Source organism: Amphiprion ocellaris, chromosome 16 (genome assembly GCF_022539595.1).
Source record: "Amphiprion ocellaris isolate individual 3 ecotype Okinawa chromosome 16, ASM2253959v1, whole genome shotgun sequence".
In the NCBI taxonomy this organism is placed as follows: Eukaryota; Metazoa; Chordata; class Actinopteri; family Pomacentridae; genus Amphiprion; species Amphiprion ocellaris.
The window spans coordinates 13,180,340-13,202,292 of record NC_072781.1 but is presented as its reverse complement, the minus strand read 5'-3'; the positions used below and the strand labels follow the sequence as shown (position 1 = coordinate 13,202,292).

The 21,953-nt window shown below is 39.0% G+C and overlaps 1 protein-coding gene across 7 annotated transcripts in view; it reads left to right on the top strand.

Moving 5' to 3' along the window:
- Nucleotides 1-1,258: 1,258 nt before the first annotated feature.
- Nucleotides 1,259-21,953, top strand: part of khdrbs2 (KH domain containing, RNA binding, signal transduction associated 2) — a 67,140-nt gene continuing 46,445 nt past the window's right edge. For 6 of the 7 annotated variants that reach the window (XR_008604254.1, XR_008604251.1, XR_008604252.1 and 3 more), the window contains exons 1-2: nucleotides 1,260-1,672; nucleotides 13,928-14,055. Coding sequence is in view for 1 of the 7 variants with exons in the window: in XM_055018250.1 (XP_054874225.1) it covers nucleotides 1,582-1,672; nucleotides 13,928-14,055 (219 nt within the window). In the remaining 6 variants the exon portion in view is untranslated. Of the gene's footprint in view, nucleotides 1,673-13,927; nucleotides 14,056-21,953 lie in introns of all 7 variants that reach the window. The other variant, XM_055018250.1, reaches the window with a different exon arrangement.

The following is a 21,953-nucleotide window of genomic DNA, read 5'->3' as shown; positions in this document are numbered from 1 at the left end:
GAACCTAATGTTTTTAAAATGAAAAGCTTGAAATGTATGCTCGCCAGCGACTTCATTAGCTATACTTGTGAAATCAAATGCAATTCAGTGCAACATTTTGGCCATAAATTTTACTTTTCTGAAGCTTCTACATTTTCAGATTTTGATTTGTTCTACCGACCTGCACTTCTTCTCCACCCCATTAACATAAATGAGGGGAACAAAGCATTAAGAACACTTTTAAATGTACTGTAGATGCACACACTATGACAAAGTGGAAAGAAACACAGTTTTGGCTGCAACTGAAAAAAAATGACAATGTAGATGTTTCAAATTGCACTAAATAGCAGATAGTTAAGTGATCAGTGAGGGCACTTTACTCCATAACAAAACAGTCAGATTTCTTTTTAATAAAGAAGTTGGAGTAGATCAGGTCTTGTAACCTGGAAGGGTGCAAAAAGGCCTCCAAGGGCAGCATGAACAAACCAAGACAGAAAATGCTCTGTCATACATTGTGATTCAGAATAACACCATTCAGAGAAACGTCAGACACTTTTCAGCACCATGAACAGCGACATACGCGTTTCTGTTCATCGCTGCAAATGTACATGTTCCTTTGGAATGAATCTTGGAAGAGGAAGCATCCAGGACATACAGAGGAACCGAAAAGATGCTTCTCTCTCACCTTAGTACATTTATAAAGGGATCAAAATACAGTATAAATAAAATACAATACATAAAAATCTACCTATGAACTGGCGGTAGTGCAATATGGTAGCAGCTTGTTGGGATGTAAAGTAGTGCAAATGGCTCAGTAAGTGAAGATGTGACATCAATTACACTTTATCAGACTGTGTAAAGGTCTGGTGGCTCTGTAAGTGTCATTTATTTATGAAACGCCTTTAAAATTGACTTGCATTGTGAGTTGTTCTGAACAATGCTGAATTTAAAGCGACGCTTGATGTTGCGTTTTTGTCTGTTTTGCAGCCACACAGCATTTAGAGTGTGTTTGTAGCATTTCTTAACTCTTTTCAGCAAATGCTGCACAGAACTCTCAATTAACCAACTGAATCTATCATTTTGGAGGGCGATTACTGCAGGGACCTGTGCCAGCCTAGACCCAGTGCAACCTTTCTAAAAAAAAAAAAAAAAAAAAAAAAAACAACTATTCCCTCCGAAGACATTACCCAATTGGTATGAGCTCAGCAAGGGAATTTTTTTTCTTTTTGTTTTTTTTTTTTCAGCAGTCCTAATCCCAGAATATGACCAATAATGTTGCTGAGGGGGCGGGGAGGAGCAGCGCGGTCTGCAGACCCACAGAGTCTGGCGGGGAGCCGAGGAGGAGGAGAGGCAGCAGCAGCAGCAGCAGCGGTGGAAGAGATGGACTCACACCTCTGAATCACAACTCAACCTCCAGTCACGGAGACTTGGGACGACTAAGTGTTCTGGAGCGGGATTTTTTGCTCGTGTTGCTCACTGAGACTGAAAAAAAAATTAATAATAAGCAGCACAGGAGCGGGGAGGTTTGTTTTCTATATAGTTGCACCCTGACGCTCAGCGCTCCTGTCGTCTCACCTGCACTGCAAGTCCGCTGTGATAATAATGCATCCAGATAAGTACTTACCTGAACTGGTGGCCGAGAAAAACACCCTGGATCCCTGCTTTGTGCATGCGGTGCGCCTGCTTGCAGAAGGTAAGCCATTCATTTCATACATTTCTTTTTTTGTTCTAATCTGCTCTGAGCGTTGCGGGATTTGTTTATCACCATATTCTGCGCCATTGCTATGCATTTTTTGGGGGGAGAGGAAATACAGTAACCTGATGTGATCTTATGTTAACACACCGCCCTTGACTTTTTAACGCTTTCTTTATGGCATTGAATTCCCTTTGTGCTGTGTTGTGTGGCTCTTTGGCTCCTGTGCAGAACTTTACTGAGGTTTTCCATCATAAAGAGAAGAAATGCTGTGAGCACAGAAAGTAAAAGAAAGTCAGTCTCCCTGCTTATTCTAACCCGCTGCCCTCCAAGGTCAAGCACTGACACTTAGAAAATAAACTGAAGAGTCTCACAGGGCAGTTCTTGCTCAGGAGCAGAAGAAAAAAACAGTGACAGGACTAATCACCTTAATTGTATGATTAATTGGATTTAAGCTGTGCTGTTAATCCCCCTGAAAAATACAGAGTACTGCCAGCTGTTTTTTTTTTTTATTTATTTATATATATATATATCGCTGAGATGGTTAGGAGTTTTGTAAAATTATAGTAAATTTGTGTAGTTTATGTTAATTTCTTCAAGGGAAACTGCAAGTAGTCAGAAGAGACAGGCGTTTCCACAAACTTGATGTTCTTCTTGACTTTTTTTTCCTGATTGTAAGTTATGCACGTTTAACAAATATATCATATTTTGACCGTTCTACATGAGACACACATGAAATGCAAGTGTGTCTGTAACAGAAAGCAAAAATCTCTGAAACTGACGCATGCAAACCACATAAATGTCATCAAGGTCACGGAGAGGACTAGACGCAACTGAGGCAGATGTTCTACGGTCTTTTCTCCGTCGTAACGTTCCTGTACGTCCAACAGTCCTGCGGCATGTAAAGCACTCCTTCATCCTGCAGGTAGCCTCGGTCTCATTCACATGCTGAGAATGTGTCACTTTGATAGGAAACTTGTCACCCCAAAGCAAACACAAGCACCCAGCTCAGCTCATTCAGTCTAGAGATGTAACTTTTTTTTCCTCCAGTGTGGTTCTACACCATGTGCTCCCTCCTTGTCCTAAGTGCACATGGAGGGTGGAAGTGTATCCCTAAAAATAGCACTGAAGAGGTATGAGTGATGTGTTATTGCGGTGAGCAGATGATACTTTCATTCTAGTGTCTTGGACCCAAATGTGCTACATGAGCTCATAGGCACCACTTAAAGGTAGATACAGAGGCAAGACAAAGCAAACAGGAAAGCAAACAAACCACTTGATAGTGTATCCTTGGGTGAAAAATGGTATATCAGACATAAAATGACAAAATGAAAGTGTATTGCATGACCTGAAGCCTTACTTAAAACTTTATGACTGGTGATTATGAAGACAAGCGGCTGAAGTCATGCATTATTTCCTGTTTTGTGTCCGAGTAACCTTCTTAAATCTTGGTTAATTTCTAATAGGTTTTGACACGTTCGTTTAAGGAGATGAAGCCGCAATGGCAGGATAGATTAATATGCTGTAACTGGACAGGGTGTTTGTGCTCCGGTGTTCTGCCCTCTGAGCTTTCCTGTTGAAATGTGTTGATGAGATACCTGACAGTCCCGCTCTTGTTGCTAACCGAGGTGCAGATGGGATCATCTGTCACACAGTACACTTTGCCAGCTTTACACAAGGCTGACTCACATAGCCAGAATACAAATTAAGAAAAATGTTCTATCCATCAGTGTGAACTTTAATTACCACATTAGAAAACTGTTATACGTGTATTCACTTACATACATTTTTAAAGTCGTGTATTCATTTCATTCAGCTAAAGCATTTCTTTTGTCAGTTAATAACATATACACTTGGACTTCACTTCCAGTCCTCCAAAATTAATAATTTAGTCTAGAATTACCTCGACTCAGAGACATCACTTATAATAAAGCCAAGCAAAGACACAAATAAGCAGAAGATATATTCATACAAACAAAAACCAAAGATAAAACTAGCAATAAAAATATTAAAAATGCAAATTAGTGAAATAACACCATTAAAAATAGATAGCAATGAAAATTAAAGACAAGTGAATAAACTAAAACAATAAATATGAAGCTGAATGCTTAAACTGCCCTGAGGATAAATGTGAGTCAAGCTTCAGTTTGTTCTGCATTATTATTGCATTGTTATTCCAGGTTAAAGGCGTACCGACAGTATTCCTCAAATTCATGGCAGCTCCAGTGTAATCCAGTTATTCGAGTGTGTTTGATAAAGGACAGTGGAAAGGTCATGTTAAGGGTAAAAAAAAAGGTAAATAAATAAAACCCAGTGTCTTTTAAAGCTTCCAGAGAAGGATAACCTCCTGACCTTAACCAACAGCTCACAATGATCAGCATTATAACTGGTGATAAATCTTAGGTGTTGTTTACAACCCTGCACTAAGGGCTAAAGAGTCTATAATATTCTACCAAGTATAATACTGTACTCAAAAATACAATGCGCAGTAGTACAATGCAATGTATTTCCCTGAATAGAACTCTGTCTGCAAGGTCAACACGGAAACATCGACGCATCACACACAACACTGGAAAATCAGTGTAATAAACTGTCAGTTGAGTCAGTTTTGTCAACTCTGAAAATGCTCAACATAATCGACTGCGGACGACAACAAGTGAAATAATGATCATAACTTCAACCACTGTCACAGAGTTCTTATCTGGCTTTGTCAGTCTGTGCTCATGTATAATACAGAATAATGCATATCGCTGGGCTGCAAGATAAACTGCATTTACCAGATTTATAGATTCACAGCTATTTATCACTGAATAGCAAAGCATGTAATCCTGCATTATCCACATCATGCACAATGTAACGCAGAACATGGATTAACCGCGGTCTCACTTAACATCTCCATATTTATGAAATGAATTTCTTAGTATCACTGTATAAATTATGTTGCCTCTAAAAATCATTTGTCTTTCTTTGAGCAGATTTAAAACTGTTTAGCAGGAAGTTTAGTCTAGTTCCTGGCTGTAAAGTAAGGGTGGGGAGGTTTCTTCCTCCGTCTTTTCAGATTTAAAGCAATAAAAAAAGAGAAAAGATTTTTTTATTTATACAATGAATACATCATGTGAAATATTTGCTCCTCGCTCTGCTTCACCACAGTTAGTTTATTTCAGTGTAGCACAAGTTGACTAAAGAACTGCAGTTGATGTAAAGTCAGCTGAAGTTGGAGACAAGAAAGGCAAGCCTATAATAGATCCCAGTGGTTTTCTCTGTAAGACACCCCTATATGCCACGTAGCCTTGTCTTCCCATGAAAACCAATGGGATTACTAATAAGGTGGCAAGCAAGGCAGGCAGGGAGGCGGAGAGGAGGCATCTGACGGACAAGCAGGGGAATGCTGGCTGTTGAGAAAATGTCTGTACGCTTCCATTTTTAGGGCGAAGGAGACGTTTCTCCACATTTCTTTTTCCTGCCAACACAACACCTAGGCTGCATTGTCACTAAGCATTTTGACGGTGTACAGTAGTGTCTCACATGCCCTCACAGGTGCTGCAAGGCACGGTGACAATGCCAAACAAAACAAATCTGCAAGAAATTTTACCTTCTCCGATTAAGAGATAAATATAGATACAGAGGAGGGACAACATCATGATTCCTGTCAAATAAAACACAGGAGACCAAGGAAACAAGAAAATCTTTTCATCTGCTAAGTTTGTTTTTTTTCCACTTCAAGTCATGCTTTTTCCAGTTTAAGGTCCTTATTTGGGAGTCATTAAGTTATATGTTTGGAATGCAGCTCCAACTTCCTGTGCAGAGTCGACTTTTTGATATGAAACGCACATTGAATGAGCTCAAAACACACTTCAATCCACATAACTGCTTTTTGTGTTCACTTTCACCTTGCATGCAGCCATTTTTATTAGTATTTGAGCACTCAAGTTTTCTCTTAAGGTCTGAGCTGCACTGTCTTGCAGCTGTATGCATCAGAAATATCCTTAGAAGGAGACAAAGTACTCAGGAGTTAATTACAGTTTTGGTCAGTTTGTGCTTGAACACATTATACATTTAAAAGTAGATTCTGTTAAAGTCTCCAGGCTAATGCTAATGCTTTATCAAGGCCCTGTCAAAAACAAGCTCAAACCACATTTTGGGCAACGACCCTGCAACTTTAATTAAAATTAATCAATGCAAGAACCTGTGCAATGCACCCCTGCCACTGTTATAGCTTTAGTTTTAGTCAGCCAGTAATGGAGAGCAATAAGTAGAAGCTGAGATGCTAAGCTTCAGTGAATGACTGTCAAGGAGATATAAATCTTGCTCTGTCATATATGAGCTTTAAAATACACTGCAGACAATCTGTGCATAAATACCATGCAGAAGCAAAAGCACATAGAATCATGAACAATTTCTTGAATGAGGATGCTTTCAGAAATAATGTTCTGGTCTATCAATTATTACAAAGTCCAGTTACAAGGAATTGATCAGTATTTTTGTGGAATCGCCCTTTTGACCAGTTGTAATTGGTACATGTGCACAGCTCTTCATGGCATCGAGGTTGTAGAAGTTTCTGCAGCTCTTCTGTGCATTTAGGCTGCCATAGTGTCTTCTGGGAGTCATGCCATCTGTTGCAGGATTTCTTCTTCTTCTTGCTGAAGTTTTTTGTGACTTCGGTTACATGTGTGGGCAGGCTATCATGATGTACAACTTTAGACACCGCCCTGATAAGAATTTAAACAGCTCAAGTGCCTAAAACCTTCGCACAGTGCTGCATATCTTATACTCTTACAACTGATTTGGAAGACGCTTCACCACAGAGTGCCATTCTACTCCAAGCATTGATTTTCACTTATCCACCTCTCTGTCTTGTTTATAAATTGTTGCTCACAATTTCGTTGTCTCCATTATGGCCCGCTCGTGGTGACACATAAACAGCAGTCCGTGTGGTATGACCTATCAAAAAGGACGCAAAAATTACATTTCAGGACAGCAAGACGCTGGATTATATTTTCAGCATTTAGCTGACACTCTTATCAAGAGTGACTTACAATGAGTGCATGGGTCGAATAAGATTAAATTCCAAGGTCACAAGCATTTCAAGCAACAGGAATGAGTGGATGAGCCAAAGCCGCAGCACTCAGACAATAGATATTAAATAACAGATGACATTACTGTGTCTTTTGAATGTTCACATGTAACAGGAAAGTTCTGTATAATGAAGTAGGAGACAGACAGAAATAAATCTATTGTTTATTTTAAACTGTATATTGAGCCATTTCTATTCATTTTAGTAGAGGTAACTTTGAAGCGACTGTTCACTTTGTAAATAATTGATTTCTCTGGTGTGAATTTGCAGTACGTTAAATTGTTATGTTTTGTTGTTCAGGTACTTTTACTCTGCGTGTGATGTTATTTTTAGTATATAAATCCTTGAGCCTTTCTGTATACAAATAATTGCATTTGGACAGGCAGTCCAATCAGACAAGGAAATAACATACTGCAAGAAACTGCAAAAGCAATAGTAGGGTTGGTTTGTTTTATACACACACACACACACACACACACACACACACACACACACACACACACACACACACACACACACACACACACACACACGCGCGCACGCAAACACACACCAATCATCACTGAATCTATGAATAATGAATAAACTGTCAGCAAATTAATCAGTCAGTCAATGGCTGTACTTATGTTTTTGCACAAGCATCCATCTCTGTACAGTAATGCACTGTAATGTTCATTGCAGGAAATGAACATTAGTTTGATGGTGCAACAACAAACTGCATTTAAATCGCATTCAGGGCCCAGATGACACCTAACATCAATAGGACTGAACTGAAAGGAGCAACTACTAACAAAGTAGCTCTATCTTGTGTTTCTTTTTTATTTTCATCCTTATATTCCATCAGATGTTTCAACAGAAAAGCACTAAACGTGCCACAATGCAGTATACAGTCCTCCACTTTATGGCCAAATAAATGAAAATGTAAGAAAATATGTGGAATAAATACATAAAACTATAATTTCATCATGTGTTTAAGAATAAAAAGGATCATTTTGCATATATATTGGATGTTTTTTGTCCTGTCTGAGCTTGGAGTAGAAGTAAAATATAGCATATCACTGAAACACCATTATGATTAAAATATGCATTTCCTTGCTTTTAATGTATAATTTAAATGAAGAGTAATTTCACTTCAGTCACAGCACTTTTAGTGGAGAATTTGAAGATGGCATTATAATTGCACTGAAGTATTAATATTTGAGCGCTTAGTTTGTCAGTTTGCTGGATTTGCCTCAGTGCAGCTCAGTTAAAATCACATAAACAGCGTGTGGCCAACACAGCAGCACATATTTCCAACCCCATGAATTTCTATTCATCAGTCCAGAGTGAAAAGGGGACAGTGTTAATTCCACGTCTCGTAGTTCCATCCCCCCACCAGGTCATACTCTGCCAGGCCGAGTGCTATCGCAACCTCTTTCTGTGTTTGATGTGAACAAGCAATCAGTTAGAGAATAATTACACTGATTCATTTTTGCCCCCATTGTGAAGTCATTATTGGAGATATACTATTCAGTAGCAGAAAGAAATCAGCGAGTAATTTAGCTGTCTGTTAATGGGAGCACTTGACAAATCCTTTGTGCTTTTGGCCTCTGACTGTAGTTGGTGTAACAATAAACCACATAAAGTAATAATCACTGAATTCAGCATTGACTGGTTCCCCGCTGTGCAAAAAAAACATTTTGGAGTAGATTGACATCAACCAGCAATAGACTCTCTAAACTTACCGTACTCGACTGTTTCAACAGATTTTAGGGATTTTATTGAAAGCTTGAAACAAACAAGCAGAGAAGTGCTGTTTAACTTCCAGAAATCAGCATGTAAACCTTACAGAAATGAAGAAATGTGGCTTCAAGCAATTATTATCTGCTGTTTTCATTTAATGCTCGCCTGTCAGTTTTTAGGTTAGTCAAGGTTTTCAGTGTTTCAGCCTGCTTTGCAGAAAAAAAAGTGATACCAGTAACAAAAAAATAGCATGATGCTTAGTGTGTGCATTATTTGTCCGTATGAAGGACATTCCAGCACATCCTGAGTTTGCTGTGTTCGGTGTGATGATGTTCATCTTTAAGCTCTGTTTTATCTCCTCACGTCCCCGTGCTGCATGACAGTGCAGCAGCGATTAATCAAACCAATGTCGGGAGAAATTAACTTTGACCGGAATCAGTATGTTGACTCATTTTATCACCGCATGGCTCTTTTCTCTAAATTCGTGATTCTCTGTTGACCCATCAGAAAAACACAACATCAGAACGTCAGCACAGACATGAGAGACAATTTGATCTCACCAAAAGCATCTCAGACTTGCAAACGCGCACATTTTTATAAAAGCCTCCTACTCAGCAGTAGAACAAACTGCATGCCTTAGTAGCATGGACTGTATAGCAAACAACAACTGGAATCCAATAAAGCTATAATGTGAGGGTAAACAGCTGAGCAGTAAACATATGATCTCCAACAAATTGTGTAGTTCCCATTCCTCTTCTTCTTATGTTATTATACTGCACATGTGATACTATGAAACTACTGATAGCAGCTCAAACATTTTGTGGTTGGCATTTTTTTTTCTTTTCAGCAGACTGTGCTAGAGCTATGAGTGAATTTTTGCTTTTTGAAAAGCAGACAGTCCATGACAAGTGTATTCAGACCATACTTCAATGGCAAAATGATTTTTTGCTCTGCCAGAATATCTTGTTTAGTATTTGTTTTCTGGTCCAAGGGCACCTTCTGTGGTTGGATCTGATGTCTTTCTATGTCCTCCACACAGAAACTAGTGCTGATTTAATTCAGAATACAGTTTTGTGTGCATTTGTTGACATTTTCACGGTGTCTGGGATAACTTCAAACTGTTCCTCAGTCTCCGTTGATGTTCTGCGTCGCTGCATACAGACCAAAGCAGATGTATTTAACCTTAAGCCATGGCAGGCTGACTGAGCACATTTTCTCTTTTTCAGCAAAACCTTGTCTCCTAACTCGTTCAGTTGCACACATTTATCTGGTCGATGCCCAGTTACACCACAGGTTTTTTTTTTCCAGTCTTGGCTGCTGAGCTGCTCCGCTGAAGCAGTTTGGGCAGCGCAACAGAGGGGATCAAGAGCACCAGCATAGTCACTGAGAGTGTTTTACTCATTCAGTTCCCCAAATGAGATTTTTTTTTCATCGAGCATGAGGACTGAAACCAGTGACCTTCAAAGCACTTTCCCACTTCTCTGATCTTTAGGCTCCCGCCGCTTCCGACCACATATTTGACAAAGATGATACCAGTGTGCGCATTTCCCCGGATTTATACGTTGTAAGCTCATTTTCCTCTTTTTCTCTCTTGCTCCTCAGCCACACTCCCTCTCTGTCTCTCACACATAATCGCCCTCTGAGCCCACTTACAGGCTGCAGACCAGAATAAAGGTGTTTCCCATAAATACTGTTCCAGAGTATAATCATCTTCATGGGCTATGAAAACACAATTGAATTATTCAGATAATGTGAACCTTATAACCATTTAAAAGTGAAACCTATCACAATGAAAAGGCACAATAAATGTATCCCTGCAGAAACCTGAAACTAATCTTTAAAGATATCACGAACTGAGTCCTTGATGGAAGCTGGAACTGACTCTACAAATAGCACCAAAATCTCTTTTAAATGCAAATGATTTGTTTGATTACTACATTTGATAATATGAACAAATACATATGAAAATGTACTCATTTATACTGGCAAAATAAAGTTTTGTTAACCCATCGGCCACCCAAACCTCCTGTAGGTGTGGATTTTTGTTGCTATAGCAACATCACATTCCTTCCCTTGAGGGCTTGATTTTGGGGCATTTATTGAAAGGAGTGGCAGCTGTGTAGTGGTTCTTTGAGGGTGTTTTAGACACAGAGCCAAAAATGAAATGCTTTTCTCATATTAACATGCTCACATTGAGTCACAGGTTGATGTCTATAATCTAACATTTATTGAAGCAAAAATTGGGCAGTTTGGATTATGAATAGCACAGTTACTCTAAATAGCTAATATTTAGCTATCAGCTTTAAAATTTAGCTTGAGGATGTTTTAGGAACATATTAACTTTTTCAATAATATATGTATTTTTTGTGATATATGTGAATTACTGCTAATTTCCGACACCCAGCTTCGTTATATTATGTTTTAAAAAATAGTTTAATCCATATCCTGAATGAGAGGCACAGAGAGAGGGCTAGTGAAAACTTTATGGATGCACTGGCAGTCCAATGGCCGGTTCACTCCAGCGGCTGAGTATATTTTAGATGGTACCAGCAGCAGACTGATGGCAGCATTAAGGTAGGGCCCTATAGCTTGTGTGCTAACTGACTGAGAATGGAGTGCCCCTCCGGTTATTTCTTATTTTTGGTTCATCCAATGTTCCTCCAGTTCTCCTGTGCTGAGATCAGCAGTAACCTTGATCCACCCACAACTCACAGTACGTCCCCAGACTGCGAGAAGGTGGACCAGGCTTCCATTTAATCACATCAGGCAGCGATTCGCATGGGGAGTGACACACTTCACTCAATTATTGCCTTCATGTCAGAGCATAGGGCTGCATCATGGCTCCGCGGTTAACACTTTCGCCTTGCAGCTAGAAGATCCCCAGTTTGCATCTCGGCCTGGGTCTGGGCTCTTTCTGCATGGAGTTTGCATGTTCTCCTTGTACATGCGCGGGTTTTCTCCGACTACTCCTGCTTCCTCCCATGGTCCAAAAACATGTTCAGGTTAAATTCTAATTTGTCCGTAGGTATGAATGTGAGTGTAATTGTTTGTCTGTATGTGTAGCCCTGTGATAGACTGGTGACCTGTCCAGGTGTCCCCTGCCTTCACCCTAAGTCAGCTGGGATAGACTCCAGCTCCCCCTAATGAGGATTAAGAGGTGTATAGATAATGGATGGGTCAATGTCAGAGCATTAAGTCAAAAAAAGCAATAAAATCACCAACTAGATGGCGATTAAAGTTGTCGGGCTTTGGTTTTTGATTTTTGTTGCGTTCATCTACTATTTGTTGCACCATAAATGTCTAATGTTTAACACCAGCATACTAACATTTGCTAAAAAAAAAAAAAAAAAAAAAAAAAAAAAAGCACCTGGGCATGATGGGCATGCCAGTACTTTTGCAGATGATGCTGATAGATGAAATTAAGGGATTATACATATTAATGGAAATAGTTTCAATATTTGGTACCATATTTCTGTCTGGATCAAAGCGGTGGACAGACTGACCCACTTTGACATCTCCAGAGCCCTACAGCTACTGTGACTCAAAACTCCTCCTTATGTAAATTCTTATGTTTATATTTTCAGCTCGTCAGTCTACAGTAGCTACTTGTCTGCTGTATGCGAGCAGAGCTGGTTCAAAATACGCATGTGTTTGCACACCACAGGTTGTGCTTGATTTATCTCCTCAGGCAAAATGCTATTTTTAAAAGGCACATTTTGTAGGCTCCTGCTATCTGGGGACACTTGTCTTGTGTAAAGTGTCACAGAAGGAGATGTGAATCACCTGCGTTGATGGGAATAAAAGGTTGAAGGGGTCTTTCAGTCTGTTTACCTGTGATTTCAACAAGAAGTCTTGGTAGTCTGTTCTCAGTGACAGGCGATAGTGGTCTGGGTGAGCATTAGCCGGTTCACTGGGTTTACATGATGCAGTCCCTCACCAGGGAATATCTGAACCTCATGCATGTTTTTGATATGAGCCTAAAGGCTTTCAGTGGCTCCAGAAGAACTCCTGAAAAGTGAAAACTCTCGCTTCTGTCAAAAAGTTAAATTTAGGCACATCTATCCGACACTGACTGACATATTATAATCTGAGCAACAGTTTTTGCATTCATTTGCATGAACTCCCATTTTCGAGACAGTTTTGCAGCTGTGGTGAGAGTGTCAGAATTAAAAAAAAAATAGAGACAGCAGGATCCAATTTAAAGGATCTTTGTCGGACAATCAGGAAGAATCAGAGAGCGCTGGAAGAAATTGCTTCTTTTCAAGCAGTTGGAGTTTGGTCTTTGTGATTTTTCAGATATGGGAAAAAATAAGTGATCTTAATTCATAAAAACGTGAAGCTTAACTCCTTAAAACTCAATCCACTGACTACTAGAAGCTGTAATGAGTGAATATTGGCATTGCCTGAGATCATTAAACTGGGGTCATGGATGTCCAGAAGGTCAAATTCTGAGACATTAAAGATGGATTATAACATGAGATAAATGCATTATTCAAATTTAAGAATTACATATCTGTAGTGAAACATGTAATTAGTCAGAGCTTTTTTATAACTTCCCAGCTTTGTCTCTTGACAGCTAAACTCTTGACTTCCAGCAAGTCTGTCAGTTATTGTCCAGCAAATGTGTCATGTACTGATCATTTCAGATAACACGTGGCTTTTTATCCAGAGTCTTTAATGTACTGTTTTTGTTCTTGTGTAAAGAAAAATAACCACAGTTGAAAAGTAGAATTGTTCTGGGAGTTCAGGGACCGTTTCTGTTGAGCTCATACAATATGCTTAACTGGACAGCTAATATTTCATCCCTCATCTCTTTGCAATAAGGCTGGGGACACACAAGATGGCTATTGGGCCAATTTGCTCAAGATTTTCCCATCCTGCAAATTATAAGGAGAAATACTACAGTTTGATTGGAACCAATGATCTGCAAATGTGATCTTAATATGAGAGCCCGCAGATCCCATCTTAACTGCCCCAAATGACTTTTACCCGATATTATCCTTTTATAGGTTTAATCCGACATCTGCCTGTGCAGTGTGGGGATCAGAGAGGGCTGACGGCCCACAAGAGCTCGGTTTGTAGTGAAGTGAGGCACGGAGCGAGCTGACTGTGAATGCTTGCCTCTGTTGTTGTTTTGATTGGAATTACTGGATCATGAGATTACAGGGCCTGATGTAAAAGGACGTATCGGGAGTCAGCGGGGATAATCTCCTATCATTAAGTGTGCAATGTGAGCATATTTACAGCTGAGACACGAAACAGTCAGCAGAATATTCACTGTGTGATGCAATACATTGTTACATTTCTCCTAGCATGCCCCCAGCCCAGCATTACTCTGTGTGGGTATCTTGCTGCAGTTGGCTCCAAAGCAGAATTCAAGAGGTTGACTGATGCTTTTTTGAGTTGCATAAGAAGCTGATTATCCTCTTATCTCTTTGTCTTATTCTGTTTTTCTGCAGAGATTGAAAAGTGTGACGGCGATGAATTGAGAAAAGATGGCGACACAAAGAAATACCTAGATATAATCAGCAATAAAAATATCAAGCTCTCCGAAAGAGTTCTCATTCCCATCCAGCAGTATCCAAAGGTAAGAGATACAACAACCACGTCTCACAATAAAAAATCCACTGCACCTCTTTGAATAGTCTATTTTATTTTATGTGTTTATTTATTTAAACATAGTGGCCAGTGATGGGAATTGGTAGTATTTTTCAAATGAACATAAAAGTTAAACCGCAAGGCAATGTGGAAGTGAATCAAGGCTCCATTTGAAAAACACTGAGCTTGTTTCTGTGTGATATTGTTTCAGTAATTTTACTTGTCAGTCGGGGGATGGAGCCTCTTAGATGCACTGTACCTGCTCGCAAATGCTTTCTGCTCTGAAAACACCACAGAGACTTAAACTAGTTAATAGAAAGTCACCGGATAGTGTCTGTTTATTTTGATGTAGTCATCAAAACCCGGCGTTTTCGGCGGACTAAAGCACCCAAGGGTACAGTGAAGAACAGTGACCATAAATCACTGTATGACACAGTGCTCGCTATTCTGAGTTATGCAATGTCAGTACTGACAAAGTCTGAAATGCAGCCTAATGAGGCTGCTCCTGCAGGCAGCTACAACACACAGCAGCTTGAGGAGAACCAAAAGCTTCACTGCCACTGCAGTCAAACACCTTGTATTCACACATTCATGCAACAAGCACGAATGTACTTCATTTTCTAATCTAAACATTTGTACAATACCCTATTTTTTCTGTTCTATTTACAGGTTTTTTTTGTCTTTGTCATTTAACATATCTGTGTCCATCTGTCATTTTGTTACTACAGGTCATCACTCATTAGATTTACATGTGTTTTAAGTGACTGGTCAAGATGACACCAAAGTTAGTATGAAAATTTCAATTACTTCCTAATCCATGTAACTTGTTTTGTTTGAGTTGTGTGTTTTTTTCTAATCAGAGCCTTTAAAAACTTATTTAAATGTATGTATTATTAATTTTGAGATTCATAATACTGATTTCTTAGATAGTTCAACGAGGACAGTGTGTAGGATTTAGTGGCATCTAGCAGTGAGGTTGCAGATTGCAGCCACTTTGGTTCCTCTTGCCTCACACTTCCCTTCCTAGTGTTTAGGAGAACCGAGACTGGCCTCTACAGAAAACAGAAAACAAAACAGTAGCAAAAAATACGAAAGGCCTCTCTAGAGCCAGTGTTTGGCTGCCTCAGTGAAAGAAGACTCACTTCCTCTATTGATATGAAGGGCTCATTCTACGGTCACAAAAATACAGCGATTCATATTTTCAGGTAAAAATGCAATTATGAACATCGCATTCCAGTTCTAGCAATAGATTCCCATAAATTATGCATCCTTTAACTGATACACGTCTCTTCTCAGCTGCTGTCAATTACATGGTAGTTTAATGACAATTAAGACATACGTTTGGGTACTTGGCATCCACGAACAGCAATCAGTTATTAATTTGAGATGCAGTAACAGGTCAGCAAAACACTGTTATTTCAGTCTTTCTGGTGCAGACTCTCAGGCCTAGTACCCTTCTGTGTTAGGTGTTGCCCCAGCATCATGTTTCATGATCCCGTAGGCATTTTTGAAATTATGCTGTGCAGTTTGTGCTACAGTAAATATACTTTTCTGATTTTGTGTGTGTTATGAGAGAAAGAGTAGAGACTGGGGGATGTCAGGAGAGCAGAGGAACACTACGGCTCAGGAGCACAGCCCGAGCTTTAGTCCAGAGAGCCTCACAGGAACGTCATAGAAATCAATTTGCTGTTTCTTCCTCGGGTCAGTGTTGAGAAAGTAATTAAGCCTTGTTCAGGAACACTTCACTCTATTAAATTGATTTCAAATCGATAAAAAATCCCAATTGAGCCCGTTTCTTGGGAAAAGAATACACACAATAACTCAGACGTATCCCTCTACCTTTGTTTCTGCCCCATTTACTGTATGCGTTGCAACATTTTCCATTTGAAAGCACTGCCTAACTGTGAACGATAACTTTTCCATTGTTGGGGAGTTTGAAAAATAGAGTTGGTTCATACCCTTATATGTGTGTTAGGGTCAGGAAACATGTGAAGCATACACACACAGTATAGACATTCTTCAGTTCCAAAATTAAGGCTCAAACTAAAAGGTAATATTGTGTCTCTATCATGATATCAAACATAATGATTCTGTGGAACCATCTATTTTCTTCGAAGAGACTACAAATCAGAAATAAAAGGCTTTTTCATAGATAGCGGATGGTTTGTTTTTTACTCTACCTGCTGGTTAATTGCATTTACTCGGTTTCCCAAGTGTGAGTCTGTTTTTGATTAGAGAGTTAATGAAAACCAGCAGAGCTTGGAGTCAAGAAAACCTGAAAATCACTGAGGTACATAACACAGATATAAAAATATTTTCATGATTATGAACAAAAATTCACAGGTACAGAAGCTGAAAATCCTGGTTCTATAAAATGAATGCAATAGTGCCGGCTCTGCAAAGTAAGCAAAACTGCAGTCCAGAGGGATGGAGCAGTTGTCCAACAAAAGCTTCTGTGACCTAATTGCACAGTCAGCACCCCACAAGACTGCAGTGTCACTATCTTAAACATCTTGGTAACACTGCACTTTCAGTTAATGATAATTAGCCATATGAAGCAACTCTTTGATCAAGTGCACGGCCCACAAAGAGGATCAGAAAAACAGTAAAGGAAGTAAAGCAGAGCTTGGAAACTCGAGTAAGATGGAGAAGACAGCAAATACCTCACAAAGCCCAGAACCGATTTAGAACTGTGCCTGTTTTAGCATAGTAGTTACTAGTTATGTTGACTCAAATGTTAACATCTGCTTTCCAAATCAGTCCAGTGTGATATTTTTTGAATGCGTTGTTTGATAATATTTTTGATCAGTTAAAAAAAAATTTAAAATGTACATCTGGACAGTTATATATATTTGTCCGTCATACATTTATGATTTTGCCATTTCTTTTATTTGAACTGATTTATTACAGGCTCTTTTATGATTGCATGGCCTGTGCAGTTATACATCCAGTGGGAAGTGGGATGTATGCCTGTATCTCACATACTTTTTAAAAAAAACCTACATGAGACCAATATTACAAAGGAAAAATGTAATAATTGCTCGATGGATTCATTAATTAATTATGCTCATTTTCTTTAATGCTTCTCTAATAGCACATTTGTTGCTGTGATAGAACAATATTAATGCTGGACCGCTATGAAGAATGTCTGTACATTGTGGCTACACAGATATAATTACTTGTCAGTTTCCACTGATCAATGTATATGACTTTTTTTTTTCTCCGATGACATCTAGCCATGCTGCAACTCCTTGTTTTTTTTTTCCTTAACAATGGAAGTCATTATTTTTTTCATGTCATCTATTAAATAATGTCCAGTCACTGTTGGCAGAGCAAAACATAGAGTGTCATAAATTTATATTTTCTCATTTCAGCAGTCTAACAGTGCTTGGTCAAGCTTACAGCTGCCGTCTTGCTGAAGAATAATTAAATGCAAAGTAATTAAATTATTGCTTAGGAGAATTCTGCTGCATGGTTTCAGATCTGATGTCACACGTGGGAGATTAATGTCAGTGAGACAGCCAGTGCTGATGAAATCGCTCTATATGACATATTGACAGACACATACTGCAGGTTGTTCTCACTGTGGACATTTCGACATGTCAGAGCAGGAAAAGAACAGGTGTTAATAACAATTTGAGCCCTTATTACTGTTGTTGAGTTTCATTATAATAAGTTAAACTGTCTACTTAGGAACAGGCCTGTGTAGTTCTGTTCTGGGATGTTATGAGGTTTCATTGTTTCCATATTGTGATGATGATATCAAAACAAACCCCAGGCTCATGAATACATAATTGCGGAGACACTGCATGGGTTAATCAAGTGTATAACAATGGCTCAAAGTACAAAAGCAAACAACATCACACAATATGCATGCTTGTGGATGCAGAACCACTGGGCTACATTTAAAATACAGAAAGAAAGAAAAAAAAAATGCCACCAGACAATGTGCCAACACAGCACATTACAGCAATGTAATTTAAAGTTTATTTAGCTGGGACAGAGCATGCATTGCATACAAAGCTAAAAACAAATACTAATTTATGGCCTGTGAGCAGGGGCTGCCAGTGACACACGGTTTAATGCAGTTGTAGATTCAGCAGTAACAGAGGGTTTCGGTGGATTACACATATTTTAATGGAGAATAGACAGAAAGTGCTGCAGCTAACAGGAGAAAACACAGTCAACCCTGACCAGCCGCCTCAGCACATAACTCACACTGTTTAAAGTGCAAATATTTTTCACCAAATCGTTCCACGATCAGTTACAAAAAAATCTGTAATCCTCTTCAAACTTCACATCAGCCTTTCTTATCAATACTAAATCATTTTAAGCATCTGCAATTCATTGTTACTTACTTGCTGGGATGCTGACCAAGGGGCATTTTTGCACAAAAATTAGATTCATGCTTTTCCCATTGCTTGAAGAGCAAAGTCAGCAGCTGAGGAAGGCTTATTAAAATCCTTAATTTCAGTAAAAGTCACTATATCACATAATAAAAAAAATCACTATACAAACAAAGTCCTGCATTCAAATTCTTGCTTAAGTAAAAGTATGATATTATCAACAAAATGCCCTATTAAAAGTATGCACTATATTGTCATGTTGCTCTGTTATTATTCATCATATGTTAATCTGTGGGCTGATTAAGGTGGAGCTCATTTGAACCACTTTAGATGCTGCTGGTTATTTAATCTGTGTGGCCCATTCTGTAAACTGATAAACTACACTAATTCACTGAAGTGTTATGATCGCCCTTGTCTAATATCCCCCACTGCATGCTGCCAAACCAGCTCTGACAGCAGAGGCATGAACTCTACAAGACGTCAAAGGTGCCCTGTGGCATCTGGCACCAAAACATTACATCCTGCAGTTGTGAAATGAGCGGCTCAGACTTGCTCGGCAGCGACAACCTGTTGCTGTTTCATGGTTTGTCCCTCCTCTGACCACTGTTGGTAGATAATGATCACAACTGGCCAGCAGCATCCCACGTCTTCTTATTTTGGAGATGCTATAACCCCGTTTTACCAACATTCAACACACTGACTACAAGAACTTGCCACCTAATATATCCCAGACCTTGACATGTGCCATAGTTACAAGATAATCAACATGATTCCCTTTATTTGTGGGTGAAAATAATGTTTTGGCTCTGTTGTTATTTTAATATAAGGGAAGTAAATGTACAATATTAGGAGAGGTCCAAAGAAAGTAATCAAATCAAGTACAAGTAAAATATTTCCCACCACTGTCTGTTTCCATATAAATGTAACTGCTTCATTTTTATGACACTATGCAGGAAGGTGTGTGAGATTCTGGTATTTGGCTTCATAAAGTTGCAGCCTCCACACCACCCATCTATTCTGATGATTCTTATTGTCGCAGACTGGCCCCAGGTGTGCACATCATTCACAGGGGATCACTTATGCATTTTGCGTGCCATTGTCTATGAAATCTACATTAGGTTTTCTCTTGTTTTACAGCCTGTCAAAATAAAGAAATTCGGCCTTGAAACATTCCTTCAGTGACCTTACTGACGCCTTCTATTTTTAATCTCCAAAAAAAAAAAAAAAGCGATGAAACCTTGAAACAGGGTTGATCTCGGTAAATGGGGAGAACAGGGCAAACATCTGTACCTGTCCTGTTTTGGCAAGTAAACAAATGGTTCTCACACAGGGCACTTATGAAAGTCTAGAAATGATTCTCTGAGATTACTATTTACTCAGCAAATAATGATTAAGGTAATCAGCGCAGTCATTTTCATTATCACTTAACTAGAATTTATCCTCTGCTGTTTAATGAGACAGCTTGATTAGCATCTCATAACCTTGGGACATGGAATGGATTTTCTGCGGCTGACTGTCTGCACGTCCAAAACTAACTATTCTGCAACTGAATACAAGAAAATTTTATAAAATTGCTTTTGTATTTTTAATTAGAATACATTTGATAGGGTTGAAAACAAAATGGGCATGTTTCTGTTCTCATCACATTTACACTTTAAGCCGTTTTTAAACGACTGGGTTTTAGCTTTACCTCTGCAGGTACATGCAAAGCCCACAACATATTACACTGTATTTTGTCCTTGTGGATGCCACAATTCTGAGCTTATCAGTCTTGGGTTATTGTGACATTTAAATAGTGCTGCTGCTGCAGCTCTGCCCATACAGAAATCCCATTTTTGTGTGAGCAGAGATGTCAATGTCCCAAAGAAAGGCCTATCATGTGGAAAGGTGTTTTGCTTAGATAAGTGCTGAATACAGTAGAGGGACTGCAGAGTGTGAATTAAAATTAAGCACTTGTGTGATAGCATCTCGGTTCCACTTTGGGATCCCACTGAGTCAATGTTTGTGTGCTGACTTTCTGTCCGTCACAATGCTGCTTGTGAGATATAATAAAGATAAAATGCTTCCTCATGTTCAGAACTTCATCACTCATACTGTGCCACAGCTCCATCTAAATACAAATTCTGACATGCTGTTCCGTATATAGTGTATTCACTTTAGAAATGTGACAAAATAAAGTCACATTTTATTTCAGCATGCAACTCAAATTCTGGTAATACATTAAATCTACTGTTGATGGACACTATAGTGCACAGCAGAAATGGAGGAGCCGCTCACAGCTGGAAAAAGTTAAACCAAATTGTAACTAATATTGAGAAAGCTAAAGGAAAACCTGGAGAATGGTTTGCTTCCCTCTTAAAGCAGTTTTTTTTATTCATTTATTTATTTGCACAGTAAAACAAAACAGCAGAAGCATAACAACTAAAGCTGAAATTGTGCAGGTGAGATAAAAACTGCCCTAAAGGCTCCATATGCATCATAAGCAAATGCACAAGTCATGAATCTACAGAAATAGGCAAACAAACCATAAGAATAAACAAAACAAACTGCTCTAATCAACAAGAATGGATTTAATGACTGCATGTGATGTTAACGCGCATATTGATGAGAGAATTATGACACGAATGCTGCTCCTCTCGGCACTGCGGAGCATTTCATCATCTTTCAGCTTATTGTTTTGCTTTTCAAACCTCAGTTTTGTTTTGCTTTTCACATCAGTCTTGTTTATTTCATCAGGCAGCTGTTGTAGCAAAATAAAACTTTTAATAAACCCACTCTATCCTAGAAGGCTCTTACCAAACGGGAGACAAAGTTAGCATCTAGCTGGCGAACACAGTGAGGCAATTAGCAGCTCGAGAGCCTGATTTAGTGGAGACCAAAATAAAGCAAAACTGAGAATATTGGACTCAGATTCATTAGGTGGAAAAAACACATGGCCTCGCATGAATGCTAATGTTGCTTCAGCTACAGGATGTAGCCAGGCAACTATGTGTTAACCCATAGCAACATTAGTATGTTCTGACATGGCCAAAAGAACCCAGTAATGTCTCTTTTTGTTTCCAAATATAAAATAAATATATAGATATTAAAATATTATAGACAGAGAGATATAGATATTGATATACAGATTTAGCATTAATTGATTGATTAATTGGTCTTCTGGTGGTTTGGTATCACTATGCATACAAACAGTGAAAGGTACATTCATTATAAACCACTCTAATGGTATTGCAGGAAGATTTGCATGCAATATATTCAATGTATGCATAATGCAAAATGGAGGAAAGTAGCCACTATTCTAGTTTGTGTGAGCCTCATGGTGGAATTTGTTCTCTGCCTTAAAGCCACCCTACGTGTTATGGACCGGTGGGCAACCACCATTTACTGCCTGGGGACCAACTCTACACCAGTGCCTTGGTCAAGGACACTTTGGAGAATTAACTATGTTTTGGATGGCAGGAGAAACTGAAGTAAACATGCACACGCACAGGGAGAACGTGCAAACTCCACACAGAGTGGCCTCGACGCTGGCAGGGGTTCA